Source organism: Macaca thibetana, chromosome X, assembly GCF_024542745.1.
Source record: "Macaca thibetana thibetana isolate TM-01 chromosome X, ASM2454274v1, whole genome shotgun sequence".
Lineage (NCBI taxonomy): Eukaryota > Metazoa > Chordata > Mammalia > Primates > Cercopithecidae > Macaca > Macaca thibetana.
Window position 1 is genome coordinate 54,188,167 of NC_065598.1, and position 19,087 is coordinate 54,207,253.

The 19,087-nt window shown below is 45.6% G+C and overlaps 2 protein-coding genes across 2 annotated transcripts in view; one reads left to right on the forward strand and one right to left on the reverse strand.

Moving 5' to 3' along the window:
- The window catches only part of MAGED2 (MAGE family member D2), a 645,534-nt gene that overhangs the window by 576,783 nt on the left and 49,664 nt on the right, over positions 1-19,087 (forward strand). The gene's annotated exons all lie outside the window — the stretch shown is intronic.
- ITIH6 (inter-alpha-trypsin inhibitor heavy chain family member 6) overlaps positions 7,179-19,087 on the reverse strand; it is a 43,800-nt gene continuing 31,891 nt past the window's right edge. Inside the window, exons 7-13 of the mRNA XM_050776837.1 lie at positions 17,081-17,252; positions 14,292-16,325; positions 12,386-12,478; positions 11,271-11,306; positions 10,992-11,105; positions 8,327-8,704; positions 7,179-7,420 (exon numbers count right to left, since the gene is read on the reverse strand). Of these exons, the coding sequence (XP_050632794.1) occupies positions 7,209-7,420; positions 8,327-8,704; positions 10,992-11,105; positions 11,271-11,306; positions 12,386-12,478; positions 14,292-16,325; positions 17,081-17,252 (3,039 nt within the window). The 3' untranslated portion in view covers positions 7,179-7,208. The remainder of the gene's footprint in view (positions 7,421-8,326; positions 8,705-10,991; positions 11,106-11,270; positions 11,307-12,385; positions 12,479-14,291; positions 16,326-17,080; positions 17,253-19,087) is intronic.

A 19,087-nucleotide genomic window follows, 5' to 3' on the forward strand; every position in this document is an offset into this window, starting at 1 on the left:
TACTTCTTGCAGGCTTTGTTCATTTCTTTTTACCATTTTTTCTCTACACTTCTCTTCTAGCTTCATTTCATTCATTTGATCCTCAATCACTGATACTCTTTCTTCCAGTTGATCAAGTCGGTTACTGAAGCTTGTACATTTGTCACATATTTCTTGTGTCATGGTTTTTCTCTCTGTCAGTTCGTTTATGACCTTCTCTGCATTGATTATTCTCATTATCCATTTTTCCATTTTTTTTTCCAAGAGTTTTAGTTTCTTTGCACTGGGTACGTAATTCTTCCTTTAGCTCTGAGAAGTTTGATGGACTGAAGCCTTCTTCTCTCAACTCGTCAAAGTCATTCTGCATCCAGCTTTGTTCCATTGCTGGCAATGAGCTGTGTTCCTTTGGAGGGGGAGATGCGCTCTTTTTTTTTTTTTTTTAATTTCCAGCTTTTCTGCCCTGCTTTTTCCCTATCTTTGTGGTTTTATCTGCCTTTGGTCTTTGATGATGGTGACGTACTGATGGGGTTTTGGTGTGGGTGTCCTTCCTGTTTGTTAGTTTTCCTTCTAACAGTCAGGACCCTCAGCTGTAGGTCTGTTGGAGATTGCTTGAGGTCCACTCCAGACCCTGTTTGCCTGGGTATCAGCAGCAGAGGCTGCAGAAGATAGATTATTGCTAAACAGCGAGTGTACCTCTCTGATTCTTGCTTTGGAAGCTTCGTATCAGGGGTGTACCCCACCGTGTGAGGTGTGGGGTGTCAGTCTGCTCCTAGTGGGGGATGTCTCCCAGTTAGGCTACTCAGGGGTCAGGGACCCACTTGAGCAGGCAGTCTGTCTGTTCTCAGATCTCAACCTCTGTGTTGGGAGATCCACTGCTCTCTTCAAAGCTGTCAGACAGGGTCGTCTGCATCTGCAGAGGTTTCTGCTGCCTTTTCTTTTGTTTAGCTGTGCCCTGTCCCCAGAGGTGGAGTCTACAGAGCCAGGCAGGCCTCCTTGAGCTGCTGTGGGCTCCACCCAGTTTGAGCTTCCCAGTGGCTTTGTTTACCTACTTAAGCCTCAGCAATGGTGGGCACCCCTCCCCCAGCCTCGCTGCTGCCTTGCCCTTAGATCGCAGACTGCTGTGCTAGCAATGAGGGAGGCTCAGCGGGCATGGGAATCTCCCGGCCAGGTGTGGGATATAATCTCCTGGTGTGCTGTTTGGTAAGACCCTTGGTAAAGCGTAGTATTGGGGTGGGAGTTACCCGATTTTCCAGGTATTGTGTGTCTCAGTTCCCCTGGCTAGGAAAAGGGATTCCCTTCCCCCTTGCACTTCCCAGGTGAGGCGATGCCTTGCCCTGCTTCAACTCTCACTGGTCGGGCTGCAGCAGCTGACCAGCACCAATTGTCCGGCACTCCCTAGTGAGATGAACCTGGTACCTCAGTTGAAAATGCAGAAATCACCCATCTTCTGTGTCGCTGGCTCTGGGAGCTGGAGACTGGAGCTATTCCTATTCGGCCATCTTGCTCTGGCCCCTCAGTCGTCTCTTTTTTCTCCTTCCTGTCTTCCTTTTAGTGAAGATGATTTTCCATAATAATATGATTTAGTCTCTTGCTTTTTTATTTTTTGTGTGTCTGTTGTGTGTTTTTCATTTTGCGGTTACCATGAGGCTTTCAAATACTTTCTTATAATCCATTATTTTAAGCTGATAACAACACTGTTTGCACAAACAAACAGGCATAAAGAAAATTATTAAAGACTTTATGCCTTAACTTCATCTCCTTACTTTCTAACTTTTGGTTGTTACTATTTGGGTCCTATTGTACTATGTCTTGGAAAGTTGTTATAGTTAGTATTTTTGATGCGTTCATCATTTAGTCTTTCTACTTAGGATAAGAGTAGTTTACACACCACAGTTACAGTGTTATATTCTGTGTTTTTCTGTGTACCTTCAGGTGATTATTTATCCCTCAGTCATATCCTTGTCTTTCTGATTGAAGTACTCCTGTTAGCACTTCTTGTAGGACGTGTCTGGTATTGATGAAATCCTTCGGCTTTTGTTTGTCTGGGAAAGTCTTTATTTCTCCTACATGTTTGAAGGTTGTTTTCATGAGATTTACTTTTCTAGGGTAAAAGTATTTTTCCTTTCGCATTTTAAATATGCCATGCCACTCTCTCTTGGCCTTTATGGTTTCCACTGAAAAGTCTGTTGTCAGACACATTGGAGATTCATCATCTGTTATTTGTTTCACTGCTTTTAGGATGCTTTCTTTAACCTTGACCTTTGGGAATTTGCTTATTAAATACCTTGCTGTAGTATTTTTGGGGTGAAATCTGCTTGGTGTTCTATAACCTTTTTGTACTTGAATGTTGATATCTTTTTCTAGGTTTGGGAAGTTCTCTGTTATTATCCCTTTGAATAAACTTTCTACCCCTATCTCTTTCTCTACCTCCTCTTTAAGGCTAATAACTCTTAGATTTGCCCTATAGAGGCTATTTTCTAGATCCTCCAGGCATGCTTCATTGTTTTTTATTCTTTTTTCTTTTGTGTCTGTGAATTTTCAAATAGCTTGTCTTGAAGCTCATTAATTCTGTCTTCTACTTGATCATTTCTGCTACTAAAAGACTCTGATGCATTCTTCAGTATATCAATTGCATTTTCAGTCCCAGAATTTGTTTCATTCTTTTAAATTATTTCAATCTCTTAGAATTCTGAATTCCTTCTTTGTGTTAGCTTGAATTTCTTTGAGTTTCCTTAACACAGATATTTTGAATTCTCTTTGATATCGCATTTCTTTAATATGTGAAAGGTCACATATCTCTATTTCTCCAGGATTGGTCCCTGATGCCTTATTTAGTTCATTTGGTGAGGTCATGCTTTTCTCGATGGTCTTGAGACTTGTGAATGTTCACCTGTGTTTGGGCATTGAAGAGTTAGGTATTTAGTTTAGGCTTCACTGTCTGGGCCTGTTTGTACCCATCCTTCTTGGGAAGGCTTTCCAGATATTAGAAAAGACTTGGGTGTTGTGATCTAAGCTCTATCTGCATTAGGGGCAACCAAAGTCCAGTAATTCTGTGGTTCTTGCCGACTTGTAGAATTATTATCTTGATGGTCTTGGACAAGATCTGGAAGAATACTTTGGATTTCCAGGCAGAGACTCTTTTTTCTTTTCTCTGTCTTTCTCCGAAACAAACAAGTCTTTCTGTTATGAGCCACTGGGAATTCTGGGTGGAGTGAAACAAGCACTTCTGTGGCCACCACTATTAAAACTGCACTGTGTCAGACTTGAAGCCAGCACAGCACTGGGCCTCACCCAAGTCTTGGCATAACCACTCTCTGGCTACCACCTATGTTTGCTCAAGACCCTGGGGCTCTATAATCAGCTGGTGGCAAAGTCAGTCAGGCTTATGTCCTTCCCTTCAGGGCAGTGAGTTCCCTCAGGCCCTGAGCAGGTCCAGAGATGTCACCCAGGTACCAGGTACTGAAGTCAAAAATCTTAGAAATCTACCTGGCTTTCTATTGTACTGTAGCTAAGATGATCCTCAATCCATAAGACACAGTTCTTCCCAATCTTCCCTCACTTTTCTTAAGGCAGAGGAGCCTTGCCCCATGCCCACTGCCACCGCAGGCTCACAGGGAGTACTGCCAGGCTACCGCTGATGTTCCCTTAAGAATCAAGAGTTCTTCAGTCAGCTTGTGTTGGATATTGCCTGGCCTAGGACTCACCATTTGGGGCAGTGGGCTCCCCTCTGGTCTAAGGCAGGTCCAGAATTGCCATCCAAGATCCAATACCTGGAATTGGTAACCCTAAGAGACCTCTTCGTGCTCTACCCTGCAAGGTTGAGCTGGTACCCCTAAGGTGCAAGACAAAGTCCCCTTTACTTTTCCTTCTACTTTAGTGGAAGGAGTCTTGCCTCATAGCCATCACAGCTGGGAATGTGTTGAGTCTCATCTGAAGCCAGCAAGTCTCAGAGTCTCACCCAAGGCTCTTGACATGGTACCTGGATATCACTGTTAGTTATACAGGGACCAAGGGCTCTTCAGTTAGCAGGCAAGGAATCCTGCCACAACTGGGTCCTTCCCTTCAATGCAGCAGATTCCCTTCTGGCCCAGGGTGTGTCTAGAAATGTTGTCTGGGAACTGGGGCCTAGAAAGGGGGCCTCACAACTCTGACCAGTACCCTGTCCCATTGTAGCTTAGGTGATATCCAAGATGCAAGACAAAGTCCTCCCCACTCTTCCCTCTTCTCTCCTCAAGTGGAAGGAAGAAGTGCCTTTTGGAGCTGTCAGCTGTGCAGCCTGGGGTTAGGGGAAGTGTTGTGCCAGTACTCCTTTTGCCACCCTGCCTAATGTCTCTGTTGGTTGAGTGCCCTCCCCTCCCCAGTCCACTGTCTCAGAGCCCAGTTTAGCACTAGGACTTGCTTAGGAGTTGCAGTCCTTGTGTCCTAGACTGCCTTTCCTGTTTACTTGGGGCCCCAAAACACTTTGGCCCAAGGTGGTGTGTCTTGTGGGAATTCAAATTTCAACTGCTGGGATGGGCAATTCCCCTCTGGCTAGGGCTGGTTTAAATGTTCCCTCTGCATGCAGGCATCAGCTGAGTTCGTTATTTTGCTTTCTGCTATGACAGGGCAGCACTGAGTTCAATGCCTCACTTCAATTGCTGTGCTTTCCCTCTCCCAAGTAGTCAGATTCTCTCTCCACACCCCTCAGCCACTGCTAGGGGATGGGGAGGTGGTGTTGGTGAGTCAAGACTGTTTTTCCTACCTCTTCAGTGCCTCTTTCAGTGATATGAAGTTTAAAACCAGGTACTGTGAGTGCTCACCTGATTTTTTGTTCTTATGAAGCTGCTTTTTGTGTGTGTGTAGATAGTCGTTTAATTGGTGTCCTTGCAGGGAAGGCGGGGAATGATAGGTGGAGCCTTCTATTCCGCCATCTTACACTGTCTCCCTCTGTGTTCTTCTGTCTGGGTGTCTCTGAGGCTCTGTATTCCAGGGTCTGTGTATTCATAAATCTGCATATGCCTCTTTCCATATGCCCTGTGTTAGTGAGTCCCCGAGTCTGTGCATTTCTGGAACTTTGCTTTCCATGTCTGTGTCTCTGTATTTCTGTATCCTCTTCTCCATCTATTTTCCCCAGCTTTTGTCAATATCTCTGTACTATTGTTTCTTTATGTTACTGTGGTTGTGTTTTAAGTTGTTCTGTGATTCAGTCCCTCTCTTTTTCAGTTCCTGTGTCTCTTTCTCTGGGTTCCCATGGCTGTTGACATTTCTATGAGTCTGTTTGTCAGCATGTCTTTCTGTATCTGTTTCTCTTTCTGTGTCACTCTGCCCCTGGTTTTGTTTTGGCCTGGCTCACCTCCTCTGTGTTCCTGCCTCTCTGTTTGCATCTGGTGTCTGATTCCACATCTTTTTATCTTTAAGCCACTATCTCTGTGTACCTGGGTCTGATTCCCTGTTTCCATGCTTTCTGTTGTGGCTGTGGTTGTCGATTTGTGTGTAACTTTTGCTGGTGTTGCCAGGTGCATTTTGGTTCTGTGACTTTGCATCCTTGCTTCTCTGGATATACTTCTTGGTCACATGTTTATGCCCATTTGCTGATATTCTGTCTGTCTGATCTATGTGTTTAGGTTTCCTTGTTCCTGTTTCTATCTTACTAGACATGTCCCTGTGTTTCTGTCTGTGTCCAGCCTGGGTCCATATGACTGTGTTTGTGGGCTCACATCCCTATATCTACTTGGTCTGGGTTCTCTGTCTCTGAATTCCCAATGTCTGTCTCACTATGTCACAATGTCCCCATTTTACCTGGGTCTGCATCATGCCTGTCCTTATGTCTCTGTCCTGAACCTTATCTCTTTTCTTGTAACTGTTCAAGTGTCTGAGTCTCCATGTCTTTATCTATGGATCTGTGTACATATGAGTCTGTGTTCCTGTCTCACTCTTAGTGTATCCCTTTGCCTATATCCCTATCTTTGTTACCAAGCCTGGGTCTGTGTAACGTCTCTGTTTCTACATCTTTATATGTCTCTGGCCCTGTGTTTCTGTGTTCTTCTCCTATTCTCTGCCTCATGTCTGCAAATCAGTATGTCAGTGTATCTCTGAGTTTCTACCCCTCTGACCTTGGTGTCTTGGACTGTGGTCCTGGTCCGTGTCTCCCTGGATACCTATGTCCCCATGTCTCTGTGTGTCTTGATACCTCTGCTTCTGCGTCTGAATCTCTGTGTTTATCTATCTCTTTGTATATAGTTATATATCAGTGTCTTTACATTACTCATTTTGTGTCTGTACCTAAGTGACCTTTTTTACTCTTTGCCTCTTTGTAACAGGGACAGTAACTGAAAACCATGAAGAAACAGAGATGCAGCCAGAGAACATCTGTTCCTTTTTCTCTGAGTTTATGTCCCTGATGCTGCCACCCTGGCTCCCTCTCCCCATCTTTTAATGTCTCTATACTCCTATGTCCATGTTTGTTTTGTGATTCCTGTGTTTCCATAAGTTTATCTGTCCCTCTATTCTCCATCCATATCTGTGTCCTTGTCACAGTTTTTCTGGGTGTGATCCTGTGTCTTTGGTTGTGAGTATGTATATATGTCTGTCTATTGCTATGTTATGGGATCCTTTTTTGTTAATTAATTCATTCTTTTAATGAATATTTACTAAGCACCTATTATGTGAGAGGCACTGGGGTTACATAGATGATTCAGAAAATGTCCTTGCCCTCAAAGAGCTCACAGTCTAAGTCAGGGATCCAGACAAGTAAACAGATGATTACTACACAGTATAAGTGCTGTGAGCATGGAGGGGTGGGGGTGGGCTATAAGAACCCAGAGGACAGGACCAAACTCAATCTAGGGCAGGCATCAGGAAAGGCCTCCTAGAAGAGGTAACAACAAGGACTTGAAGGATGAATTACATTCACCTACAGGAACAAAGGAAGAGTGTCTCATGCAGAAGGAAAAACACATGCAATGGTCCAGTGGTAGGAGTGAGCACGGTTTGTTAGGGAAACTCTGAGAACCTCAAATATGCCATAGGAGTCAGGGAAAGGACAATGAAGATTCAGGAGTCCCTGACTCTACGTCTCTGCATGCCTATGTATTTTTATACGCTGGGATATGTGTTCCTTAGAACATGCGTGAGTCTGTGTGTCCCTGTGTGTGCTTCCATGTCCTTGGGTCTCTGTCCCTGGCTCACCCCATGCCCTGGTTTCCAGATCTCCCAAATTCGGGTCTCCTGACTCTGGAATTCAGAAGCCATCACAGGACATAGGAGAGGTAGGGGTGGCCCAGAAGCAGCTCTACATGAGAGCGCTTCACCAGCCAGCAGGAAGCCCAGCGGGGCAGCAGCCTTGGTGAGTCCTTCAGCAGCCTCTTGCCTAGAATCACAGGCACATCTGGGCCATGGTGCCTTCGTAAGCATGGCCCCATAGGTCCTGTCACCAGTCGGATGTCTGCATGCTGGAACTGCCCTGAGGGAGAGAGATGCAGTGCTAGTCAGGGAGGCGGCCTGAGTCCCTGCTCAGAGATCTGCAAGGAAACTCAGCAGGAAATCCAGAGGGATTTAAAGGAGGAAGAAGGAGGGGCAGCAAAGGACCAGAGGAGGGAAGAGGCTGGGCATTGTGGGAACTGTGCAGGAGCCAGATGGGGCTGGAGTGTAATATGGAAGTAGGGAGCCAAAGTGGATGAGATGGCAGAGAAAGGGGGGCAGCCAGGCTTGGAGGAGAAGACAGGGAAGATTAGAAAGGAGACAAGAGGAGGGAGGAGACCTAGAGGAGGTAAAAATATCTGTTCAACCCACTGTCGCTCTTTGATGTGAGCCTCTGCTTTAGGTTCTGCCAGTGTCTCCTGACCTATAGCCTGGCATTCTGCAACCTCCCTTCATAGCCTTCATAGCTGTCTCCAGAGGGATCTTTGTAACACCCAGATATGACTGTGTCTCTCTTCTGCTTATAACCCTTCATGGCTCCTCATTGCTTTCAGGATAAAGCCCAATTCCTCATCCTAGCATTCAACTCTGACAACTCAACTCCATTTCCTCCAACTTCTGTTCCTTTCCTCCACTCTTGTTTAGCCTTTCAGACTCAGTGTGGGTGTGTCTACCTCCTCCAGGAGGTCTTTCTTGAGCTCTGAGGCTGGGCAAGTTCCCCCACTCTGGTTTTCTCTAGCTCCCTGGGCAGCTTTCTGTCCAGCAATGATCCCTTCCTGTGTTCAGTATCCATATCTGGGTCTATCCTCTGTCAAGATGAGGAGCTACCCGAGGGAAGAGCCTGTCTCTGATTCCTCTTCCTGGCTGGGGGTATAGGTGCCTTTCACCCTGACAGAGTCTTTTTGGGGGCTGGTGCTCCCTGGCCCCTCTCAGCCTCAGCTGCACTTACCTATCAGGCCACGGGCTGAGGGGCTGAGGCCTGAGCCATTGGCCACATAGAACCCCAGGTGGGGTAGTTGCAGGGTACTGGGATGTCTGTAGCGGTGCCGGAGGACTAGGAACTCAAGGTAGGGCCCAAGGCGGAGGGTAAGGCGGGCTGCAGCAGCCACATAGAGCTCCAGCTGGGGCCTCTTCAGTAGGGCAGGTCGGTCCCAGGACAGGCGCAAGGTGCCCTCACCTCGCAAAGATATAGAACTGCGGCTGATGGTGATAGTGTAGGCCCGGGGTTTATCTGTAGTGACTGTGATGATCTGGAAGTAGGTGCGAGTCTGGTCCTTGTGGCCCGGCCTTGGTGGTGCGCCAAGCAGCTTCCCACTCACGTGCAGTCCTGGAGGGAGGGGAGTGTGGGCCTGGAGCGGGGGCTTTTGCATGGTCGTTTACATGGTCACCCACAGCATGGGCAGATGAAGTAGTGCAGATTTGTAGCTAGAGGGCCAGCTCCTGATAGAACTACTTTTACCATGGTCCACCTGGCTGCTGCTTCCTGAGCAGTGTGTGGGGTGGGGGCATATAGTATGTGTGCACATGCTTACCCCAGTGTGGTTGTTTGCATATATATGTGTGTTTGCCTCTGAGTGTGTAATGTGTGTGTTTGGTTATGTTCATATGAGTAACTCTGGGCATATCAGTACATCTGCATGTTTGGAGAAGGTGGTATGTTAGAGTGCATATATTTGGTTGTACATTTATGTATGTGCCTCTGGATATGTTGGTGTTATATGTCTTTGTGCAATAGTGTATGTTGTGTGTACCTGGTTATGTGTTGGTGTGTACTGATGTGTATCTGGAGTGTCAGTGTGTGTGCATCTGGATTTGTGTCATTGTTTGGCTTGGTGGGTATTTCTATGCATCAGTGTTTTTCATATAACTAAAGTAACAGAGTGTGTTTGCTGCCTGTTATGTGTTGAATTCCTGGAAATTGGGATTAACCCGGGGGTATTCAGTGCTTGTATGCCCAAGTGTGTTGATGTGCATGCCATTGTGTATATCTGGGCATGTACTGTGTGTCACCATGTGTCTAGGTGCATATTTGCATATTTGTGGGTGGAAGGAGTGTCAAAATATGCACACCACAGTGTGTATGGGGAGTCTTCAAAAAGTTCATGGAAAATGCATTTTATGAAAAACTATGCATGGATTTCAAAATTTTTTGCACCAAAATAAACTAATTTGTTACAACACAGATGAACCAGATCTAGTTTGAAGCATTGAGAAGGACAAGACATCAGTTTGAAAAGAGCGCCTATCAGAGCAGCATGAACTCTGCTAAAATTGAAGGAAGAACAATTTATGGTGAAGCTTGGGTGCAAGAATGGTAAAATTATTGGTGTTTTATGAAAAGTTTATAAGGACAATGTCCTAAAGAAAGCAGCACTTTACAAATGGATAACTCATTTTAAGAAGGGATGAGACAATGTTGAAGATGAAGAAGCCTGCAGCGGCAGACCATCTACATCAATTTCCGAGGAAAAATTCATCTTGTTCATGCTCTAATTGAAGAGAACTGGCAATTAACAGTGGAAACAATAGCCAACACCATAGACATCTCAGTTGGTTCAGCTTACACAATTCTGACTGAAAAATTAAAGTTGAGTAAACTTTCAACTCGACAGGTGCCACAACCATCACCAGATGCACCCAGATCATCTGCAGACAAGAGCAGAGCTTTCAATGAAAACTTTAAACAAGTGGGATCAAGATCCTAAAGCATTCCCTTAAAGAAGTATAACAGAAGATGAAATGTGGCTTTATCGGTATGATTGGTATGATCCTGAAGACAAAAGCACAATCAAAGCAATGGCTACCAAGAGGTAGAAGTGGTTCAGTCAAAGCAAAAGCAGACTTGTCAAGAGCAAAGGCCATGGCAACTGGTTTTTGGAGATGCTGAAGACATTTTGCTAGTTGACATTCTGGAGGGCCAAAGCATGATAATATCTGCTTATTATGAGAATGTTTTGAGAAAGTTAGCCAAAACTTTAGTAGAAAAATGCCTGGGAAAGCCTCACCAGAGAATTCTTCTCCACCATGACAATGCTTCTGCTCATTTCTCTCATCAAACAAGGGCAATTTTTCAAGAGTTTTGATGGGAAATCATTAGGCATCAACCTTACAGTCCTGATTTGGCTCCTTCTGACTTATTTTTGGTTCCTGATCTTAAACAATCTTTAAAGGGCACCCAGTTTTCTTCATTTTTAAATAATGTATAAAATACTACATTAACATGGTTAAATTCCCAGGACCCTCAGTTCTTTATGGATGGACTAAATGACTGCTATCCTTGCTTATCTTGTATTTGATGGAGCTTATGTTGAGAAATAATGTTTATGTTTTTAATTTTTTATCGTTTAATTCCATTTTACCACAAACTTTTTGAAGTTCCATCATATTTGTGTGAGTTTACTCTATGCCCTTTTGTGTGTTTATCTGTGAGTATCTTGGTGTTTGAGTGTATTCACGTGTGTTTTCATGTGTGTCTTGGTGTGTTCTTGTGTGTTACCATGTGTTAGTGAGGTGCATTGCTATGTGTCTGGGGTATTAGCCCACAAATGTCTAGGGTTATTGACATGGATCTATCCAGCTGTGGTGTATGGGGATGGAGTTCTTAGGGCTCGTACCTGCCTTTGGGTCCTCTATGAGCTGCAGCAAGTCCCCAGGGTGCCCATTCAGTGTGAAGCAGATCTTCTCTTCTGAGTGTGGGATTTGGATCACAAAGTGGGGGTCCCCGTCCACTGCAAGGCAGAAGATACAAGTCTAAAGTTAAAAGAATAAATGGAAGGGAGAGGGGAAGAGAGAGTAGGGAAAGGGAAGAGGTTATGTCTATTTCCCCAGCCCCAGTCCCAGTGCACAAGCTCCCCTGTACTCAAAGAGGGAAGCCATGGGAGTGACTGGCTTACCTGAGGAGGAGAAGGTGAAGATGCTAGGCAATGTGCCTGCAAAGGAGAGAGAGACTGTGTTGGGAAGGGACTAATCTATCACATCCCTAGGAATTCTGGGACCTCCTCCCAGATAAAGGCCAAATTCCTGTGTTCAGCATTTAAGGCTTTTCTGAAATCTAGTCCCTGCCTAGCTCTCCAGTCTTTAGGCTCTAGCCCAACCAAACTATTGTTATGAGTGTCCTACCTTCTCTTCCTAGGGACCCTTTACTCCTGTTTTTCCTGCCACCTGGAATGTTTTCCTTTCCCTTAACTACCAAGGATGAATTTCTAGTTATCCTTCAAGGCCAGCCCAAATGCTATTTTCTCTTGCTCTCTGCCTGTGGTAGATAGAATTCTAAGATGGCCCCCAGGATCCCTTGGTGTACACACTCTGTAAAATCCCCAGAGCTGTGAATATCATGAAATATCCTCCCAGAAATAGGTTATTTCATGTGACCCTATTGACCTTATGAAGAGTATATTATCCAGGTGGGCCTGACCTAATCATGTAAGCCCTTAAAATTTGCATCTAGAGGTCAGAGACAGAGGTGTCAGAGAAATTTAAAATGTGAGAAGGGTTTGGCATTAGGGGAATGCTCCATGGCTGCCTTTGAAGATGGAGGGGGACTACATGGCAAGGAATGCAGGAGATTTTTAGGTACTGAGAGTGGCCCCAGGTAACCTCTAGCAGCTGACAGCGATCCTCCAGCCAACGGCCAGCAAGTAAACAGGGACCTCAGTCCCAGCAACACAAATAACTAAATTCTGCTAACAAAGTGAATGAGTGTGGAAGAGGATGAGAGCTCAGTGTGACAGACACCATGATTTCAGTCTTGTGAGACCCTGAGCAGAGAATCTAACTAAGCTATTTCTAGACTACTGACTTACAGAACTGTGAGATTATTAATTGGTGTTGTTTTAAGCCACTAAAATTGTTGTTTTAGCCATTTACCACTAACATTTGTGGTAAATGTTACACAACAATAGAAAACTATAACATTACCTCCCTCTGGGCTCCCACAATGTCAATAAGAATTCGAATGGAATGGAAATGAAGGCCCAGGGGATCTTTGTCAGGGGAGCTCCTTGCTCACCTTTTGCTAACCCCACAGAACTTCCTTGAGATTCCATGCTGCCTCCAGCTCCTCCCAGGATCTCCTCAGAATTGCCATCCCAGTTTGGACTTCCTGCCAAGCACAAAAGAAATAAGAAAACTCTTCAAATTCCCAGGGCAAAAGCTCACAATCCTCTGACAAGGAGAGCCCTCACTGGCTCTGCAGGCTGACCTGCCCATCTCCAGGACTGGGACCTTATGCTCTCCACAGCCTCTTAGTCTTTCAAGCTCAGATATGTTCAAAGTTCTTCCTTATAGAATTTGTACATTCATTTGTCCATTCATTCATTCAGGCATTGCTTAGGTATCAGGTATATGGTGGTGAAAACTAGAGACATAGTTTCTGACCTGGTGAAGCTCGTAATTTAGTAGGGGGTGGCAGACATGAACAAAATCATAATTTATCACAAATGGTGATAAATGTTATTAGAAAAAAATAATGGGGTGACTGAAGGAGTTAAACAGAGACCTGAAGTAGCCTGCTTGGGGGATGGTGGGTAAGGAGATCTGAGCTGAGATCTAAGGCATGAGCTGGAGTTTGAAGGGTAATGGAAGGGATGAGGGCAGCAGGAAGGGGTAGGACAAAGCTGGTCAGGTGATTATGAAGCAGAGAGAGTAGCTTGAAAAAAGTTCCTGGGTGAAGATGGGGTAGGGTGTTCATTGGAGGAGCAAAGTAGAGACCAGTAGGGCCGGAGTTCAGAGAATGGGTGGGAGAGGGTGAGGTCATAGAGGAAGGGGGGTAGGCAGCAGATCACACAGACCCTGTTGGCCATGAAGAGGACTTTTAACTTCATTCTAAGTATGATGGGAAACCCTTGAGGGATTTTAAGTAGGGAAAGTGCATGACATGATTTGTGTCTTTAAAGGATCCCTTTGGCTGCTGGGAGAGATTGGCCTGTAGCAGGACAGGAGAGGAAGCAGGGAAACCAGTGAGGAGGCTGGAACAGTTTTCTAGGTGAGATACAATGGTGGTTTGCTGTAGCACAGTGACATTTGGGGTGGTGGGAAGTGGATGGATTTGGTAAATATATTAGAGGTAGCATTGTCAATAACTGAGGGTGGATAGGATATTGGAGGGGTGTCTGAGGAGAGAGGCATGTAGAGGATGTCATACCCAAATTTGCATCCCTGTGATTTAGGCACCCTCAATGTGTTCTAATCCTGCCCTATAAGGTCACCTAGGAAATGTCACTCCTTCTCTTAGGAAGGCAGGATACTGGAGTGGTGAATCACATTCATTCTGTGACCAGATTGTATGAGTTCAACTCTCCGACTAGCTGTGTGACATTGAGAAATTTATTTTACCTCTCTGTGCTTCATTCTCCTCACGTGTAAAATGAAGATGTCAACAGTTTCTTGTGAGGATTAAATGAGGGACAAGTACAATATGCAGAGCAGTACTTGTGCATAGGAAGAGCTGACAAATGTTAACTTATTATTTCATAGTTTTTTTGGAAATTAAAGATAATTTTAATTATCTTCCCCAATTCTTCTACCCCTGTCATTAAGCAGGACTATTCACAGAGCACAGAAAAACCAATAAGACCCGCCTTGTCCAATGATGCATTCCTCCCCTGCTTGGGAAGCATCAACAATTCTCTTGTCGAACAAAGCAAATGTCAAAGCTAACCCTTGGCCAATTTGTTTCTGTTCAGCCTTCCCAGCCTCAACACTCCTCCTCTCCCAAGGCCTCTAATTCCGTGCATGTATACTGAGGCCCAGATAAGTTAAGTAACTGGTCCAAAGTCCCAAAGCAAGCAAGCAATCAAGCAAGGAAGCAGCTGTCCCATCACTGGAGTCTACATAAGCCTTGTAGATTCCCAGCTCCTAGTACTGTCCATTCATAGCTTACCCTCATGGCTCGACCCCTCACCCATGGCACTCACCATCTTCATCAGGAGTGAGGAGGGTATAGAAAACTGGTGGGTTCAAGGACTCCACGAACTTGGATTCCACCATTGATTCAGACAGCAGCTGTAGCTCCTCGGGGAGAAGGAGCAGACTGATGGCCTCAGGGAGGATGCTAGAAGGCAGCAAGATTGGCAGGTTTGGAGGGCTGCCTTCTGGTGTAGGCCTGGAGCTGTTGAGTAGGCTCATTGTTGGAACTCCTGGCCTAGATGGTCTCAGAACTTGTCTGGTCCTCTGGGGACCCGGGAGCAGATCATGCTGATGCCAGAACCTTCCAGGGGGCAGAGTGGGAGTAAAAGGCGTGGGGAGGGGTTCTCCAAGGACAGAGGTGGTTGTGGTACTGCTGGGACCTGTGGAACTTGAGATTGTATTTGGAAATGTGCTTAGGCTCTCGGGAAGTGGGGGCCTTGGTCTGTCAGGTCTAGGAGGTAGTGGGGTTTGGGGCATATGGGGATTTGGGGTCTCAGGCTTGGAAATTGATATGCTTGTGGAAATTTGGTGTGGTGGGGCACTTGGTTTAAGAGATAATGAGACTTTAGGGGTCTTGGACAAGAGGATTCCAGGCCTGGGGTGTGGCATGTTGTTTCGGGTCTTGGGAGCAGGAACCCTAAGTCTGCTGTGTGGTGGGTACTTGGGAACCTGAAGTGTAGAGACTCCAGGTCTTGACTGTGGCAGGCCTTTAGGTGACTGTGATGTGAGTGCCCCAAGTTGGGGGTGTGATGGAGCACCAGGTCTGCAATGCAGTGGAGTAACATGTTTCACAGTGTCAGCTTTGGGCAAGGCTGGGATGCCAGGTTTCAGAGGTGAGACTTGTGTCTTGGAGTTCATGGGTAATATATCAAGATTCTGGTGTGATAGAGTGCTGAGCTTCAGAGGCAACAGAGTACCAGAATTTGAGGGCACAAGAACGGTAGGTTTTGTCCTGAGAGTTGCCTGGGCCAAAGTGCCAGAATCCTGTTGTGCTGGAGTTTTGGCCTTTGGGTATGTAGGCGTTGATAGGGTATGAAGGCTCTCTCCCAATGGCTCCAACTCTTTGGAACTTAGCATCTTCTTGGTAGAGGCAGTAGTAGTTGAGGATAAGTAGAACTTTGGTTTCACAGGCCTTGATTTGGGGGAAATGACCTTGGGCACCAAGGCTGGCTGAGCTGTGCTTATCCCTAGGCCATGCCTGCTGCTGGATGAGGGCATTATGGTGTCTGGCCCAGCAGAGGTGGAGGTCTGTCTCCTGGTCTCCTCACTGGCCTCCTTGGGTTGCACCATGACCAGCGAAGTCAGAGGTGTGACAAAGTTGTATTCAAGGGACAGGTTGAGGACTTTGGCAGCCAGCAGGTGGCGAATGGTGGTGTCACGAGCTTGGAAGCGTGCATCCAGCAGCTCTCCAATGGTGACGTAGGCCCAGAGGCGGCGGATGAAGTGGGCCACATTGGGGGCTGGCTCCCCTGGGCAACCAAAGGTCTTCTGGCTGTTGTTGGTGGCCCCTTCACTGTGGCAGGCCACAAGAAGCTGATCCTTGGGGCCACGGGCTGCCAGGTGGATGCCCAGTTCCTGTTTGCCTGGCTGTACCTGTCCTGCCACCACCAGCTCTGAGCCACCAAAGTAATTGGGGAAAACGGCCCAAGGGGAGGCCCCAACCAAGCCACCCAGGTAGTTCAGATGCACATCTGCCAGCAGAGGCATGGAGATCTCCTCATAGAGGCCCTCCAACTGTAAGGCCGCATCAGTGTCCTCATATATGCGCCGGGCTATTCCCCGGTTTTCCAGGGACAGGCGGCGCAGCAGTGTAAAGTCAGCATCATCCCCAAAGGCCAAGGTGAAAAGGGATACCCTGTGGCCTACTGCCTGACGGACATTGGAGAGGATCACACTGGGGGTCGTCACGCCAGCCGTGGGCTCCCCATCTGTCAGGAAGATGATAAGAGGGATCCTCCCCACACTGGGGCCCCTCCCAGGCTCCTGGTTGCTATGGTTCAGCACTGAAGCAGCTGCCAGCAGAGCTGAGTTGATGTCGGTCCCTAATTGGGGAATAGATTGTGAGACCATCTTCTCTGGTCACTTCTACCCCCATTGCAGACAAACTGGGCACCTCACCAACCTCCCAGGCTCGCAGCTCCTTATCTTTGCTCAGGCAGTATCCACTGTTTCTCCTTCCCAACTTCTCCACTCCCACCCAGACTTGCTGAAATCTGACATTGAGGCCCACATGTCCTTGGCTTTTATCACTCTCTGTCTCACACTGTTCTTTGTCTGTTTCCTTGGTGGTGCAGGGTCGAGGGGGGAGATGTCTCATTACCCAGCGAGACTGGCAGGTTCCCAAGGATAGCACCCCCCCGCCTTCTTCTTGCTACAGGGGAAGAAAGGACAGAGTTGACAGGAGGCAGTGGATAGAGGAGAATTCAGTAGTTGTCAGAGACGATTGCTCAAAAGCTAGAATCAGGGCAGCAGCTTCCTCAAATGCTTGGAAATAAATATATAGATTATTGATTTAAAGAAAGTTTAGCAAATTCTTTCAAGTGTTTGCTTTAAAGAGGAGGAAACTGAGGCCAAAAAGAAATGTGTCCTAAGACACATGGAGAATCAGCTGTGCTCTTTCTACAAGGAAAGGGTGATGGGAGAACACAGAGGACCAAGGACCACATTTGTGTGAAATGTAGTCTTGATATTTCAGGCACTGTGAGAGTTGAGGAGGATGGGGAAATGAAGAGAGGATTTCAGGAATTTCCCATATCACCACAGCCTGCCCATTTGAGTGGGTAGATCTAACACTTACAACCATCAGCTTCCATGCGATGCAGGTAGTCCTTGGCACTGTGGACATTTTGGATGGTGGCCTGGATAGAGCCTCCAGCTTTCCAGACATTAATTGTGTCAGAAAAGGATATGATGTTGAAGTAGTCATTGGCTCGAAGGTCACTGAGGATCACATTCATGGCCTTTTTAGTCTGTGGGATATGGATGAAATGAAGGGAATGGGACAAGACTTGAGGTCTATGAGATTGAAAGGCTTTTTCTACACAAGGCATTAAAATCTAAGTGTTATATGGTTTTAAGACCCTCTGACTGCAGGACTCTGTGAATCTAGGATTCTCAGGTGAAAATATGGGTTCCAAGGCATTGAACTGCACTGTTTAATATGGTAGCTAATAATAGTCACATGTAGCTACTTATATTTGAATATAAACTAGCTAAAATTAAAGAAAAATTTAAACATTTAATTCTTTACTTGCAGTAGCCACATTTCAAGTGTTCAATAGCCACACGTTGCCAGTGGCTACTATATGAGATAGCACAGAATTTTAGGTCATTTCTGTCATCACAAAAGTCATATTGGACGCTGATGGTCTAAAAGGTTCAAGCTCCATGTTTTTAGAGCTCTAGAATTCATTTGCTATATGGTTCCTGGGCTCCATGACCCAGGATTCAATGATTCCAGAATTCTAATGTTTAGGACCTTTATGATCCCAGGTCTTTATAGCTGCCTTTCAATGACTTTCCATGCTTTAGTTCTGCTGTAATCTGCTCTTCTGCCTCACCCTCCATTTCTTCCTAGTCTCACCAGCCCCTAGAAAACTCAGATTCCAGTTTAACTCCATAAACCTTGCTCTTTTGTGCTCTTTAGATAGCATACTTCTCTCCAACTTCCCTTTATTTATTCACATCTTTACTGTTCTTTCAATTGCTCCTTCTCTGGAAAGTTCTTCCTTAAATTGCCAACCCTGACCCATGCCCTTCTCACTTAGATATTCCCTGTCCCAGTCTGTTCACTGACTGTTTTACATGAAATATTTTTACTTTCTATCCAAATATTGAACTCTTTGAGAGAAGGGTTTATAATGCTTCTTTTTCTTGTCTCCCTTCTCTATGGCAACACTAACATAGGGCTAGGCCCATAGGAGGTTCAGGGAATACAGTATATAGGATCTACTATTAGGTATCATTTACAGGACACTTGCTATGTTCCAGGCACTGTGCTAAATCCTTAGATGCATCAGCTCATTTAATTATCACAGCAACACAATGAAGAAGGTACTAATATTATCCTCATTTTACAGGTGATGACACTGAGACTCAGAGAGGTGGTGACTTGCTTAAGGTCACACAGCTAGTCACTGATGGACAAGGGATTCAAATCCACATTTGGGAGGTTTTAAGTCCAGTGACCCTAAGCACAATATTATGATATTATGCTTTCAATCCTTTATATAGGTATGGATTTCAGAGACCACAGGCAGGACACTTGAGACCCACCTTTCTCTACACCTTAAACTGATAGGAAATGTCTTTAATGCTTCTAAGTGGATTAGAGTCTTTTCTGCCATAGGGAGAGCTCTGGGGATAAGTCATACATTCTGGGACAGTGGAGCTAAGCACCATACTCTTGTTTCCATTGAGAGAGAAGAGACTTAATAGGATAGCTTTTCCTGAGAAGAGCAGTAGAAAAGTGAGAGCCTATGAGGTCCTGGAAGTCAGAATCTCTTGTCGACCAGGAATAGATTGTAGAAGTGTGCTGTTTGATCTCCAATTACTTTGAGATTTCCCAGCTATCTTTCTGTAATTGACTTCTAGTTTAATTTCATTTGATTTGAAATTTGTTAAGGTATGTTTTAAGGCCAAGGATATGGTCTATCTTGGTAAATGCTCCATGTGAGCTTGAGATGAATGTGTAATCTGCTGTTGTTGAATAAAGTATTCTAGAAATGTCAATTCAATCCAGTTAATTGATGGTGCTGTTCAATTCAACTATGTCCTTACTGATTTTCTGCCTGCTGAATCTGTC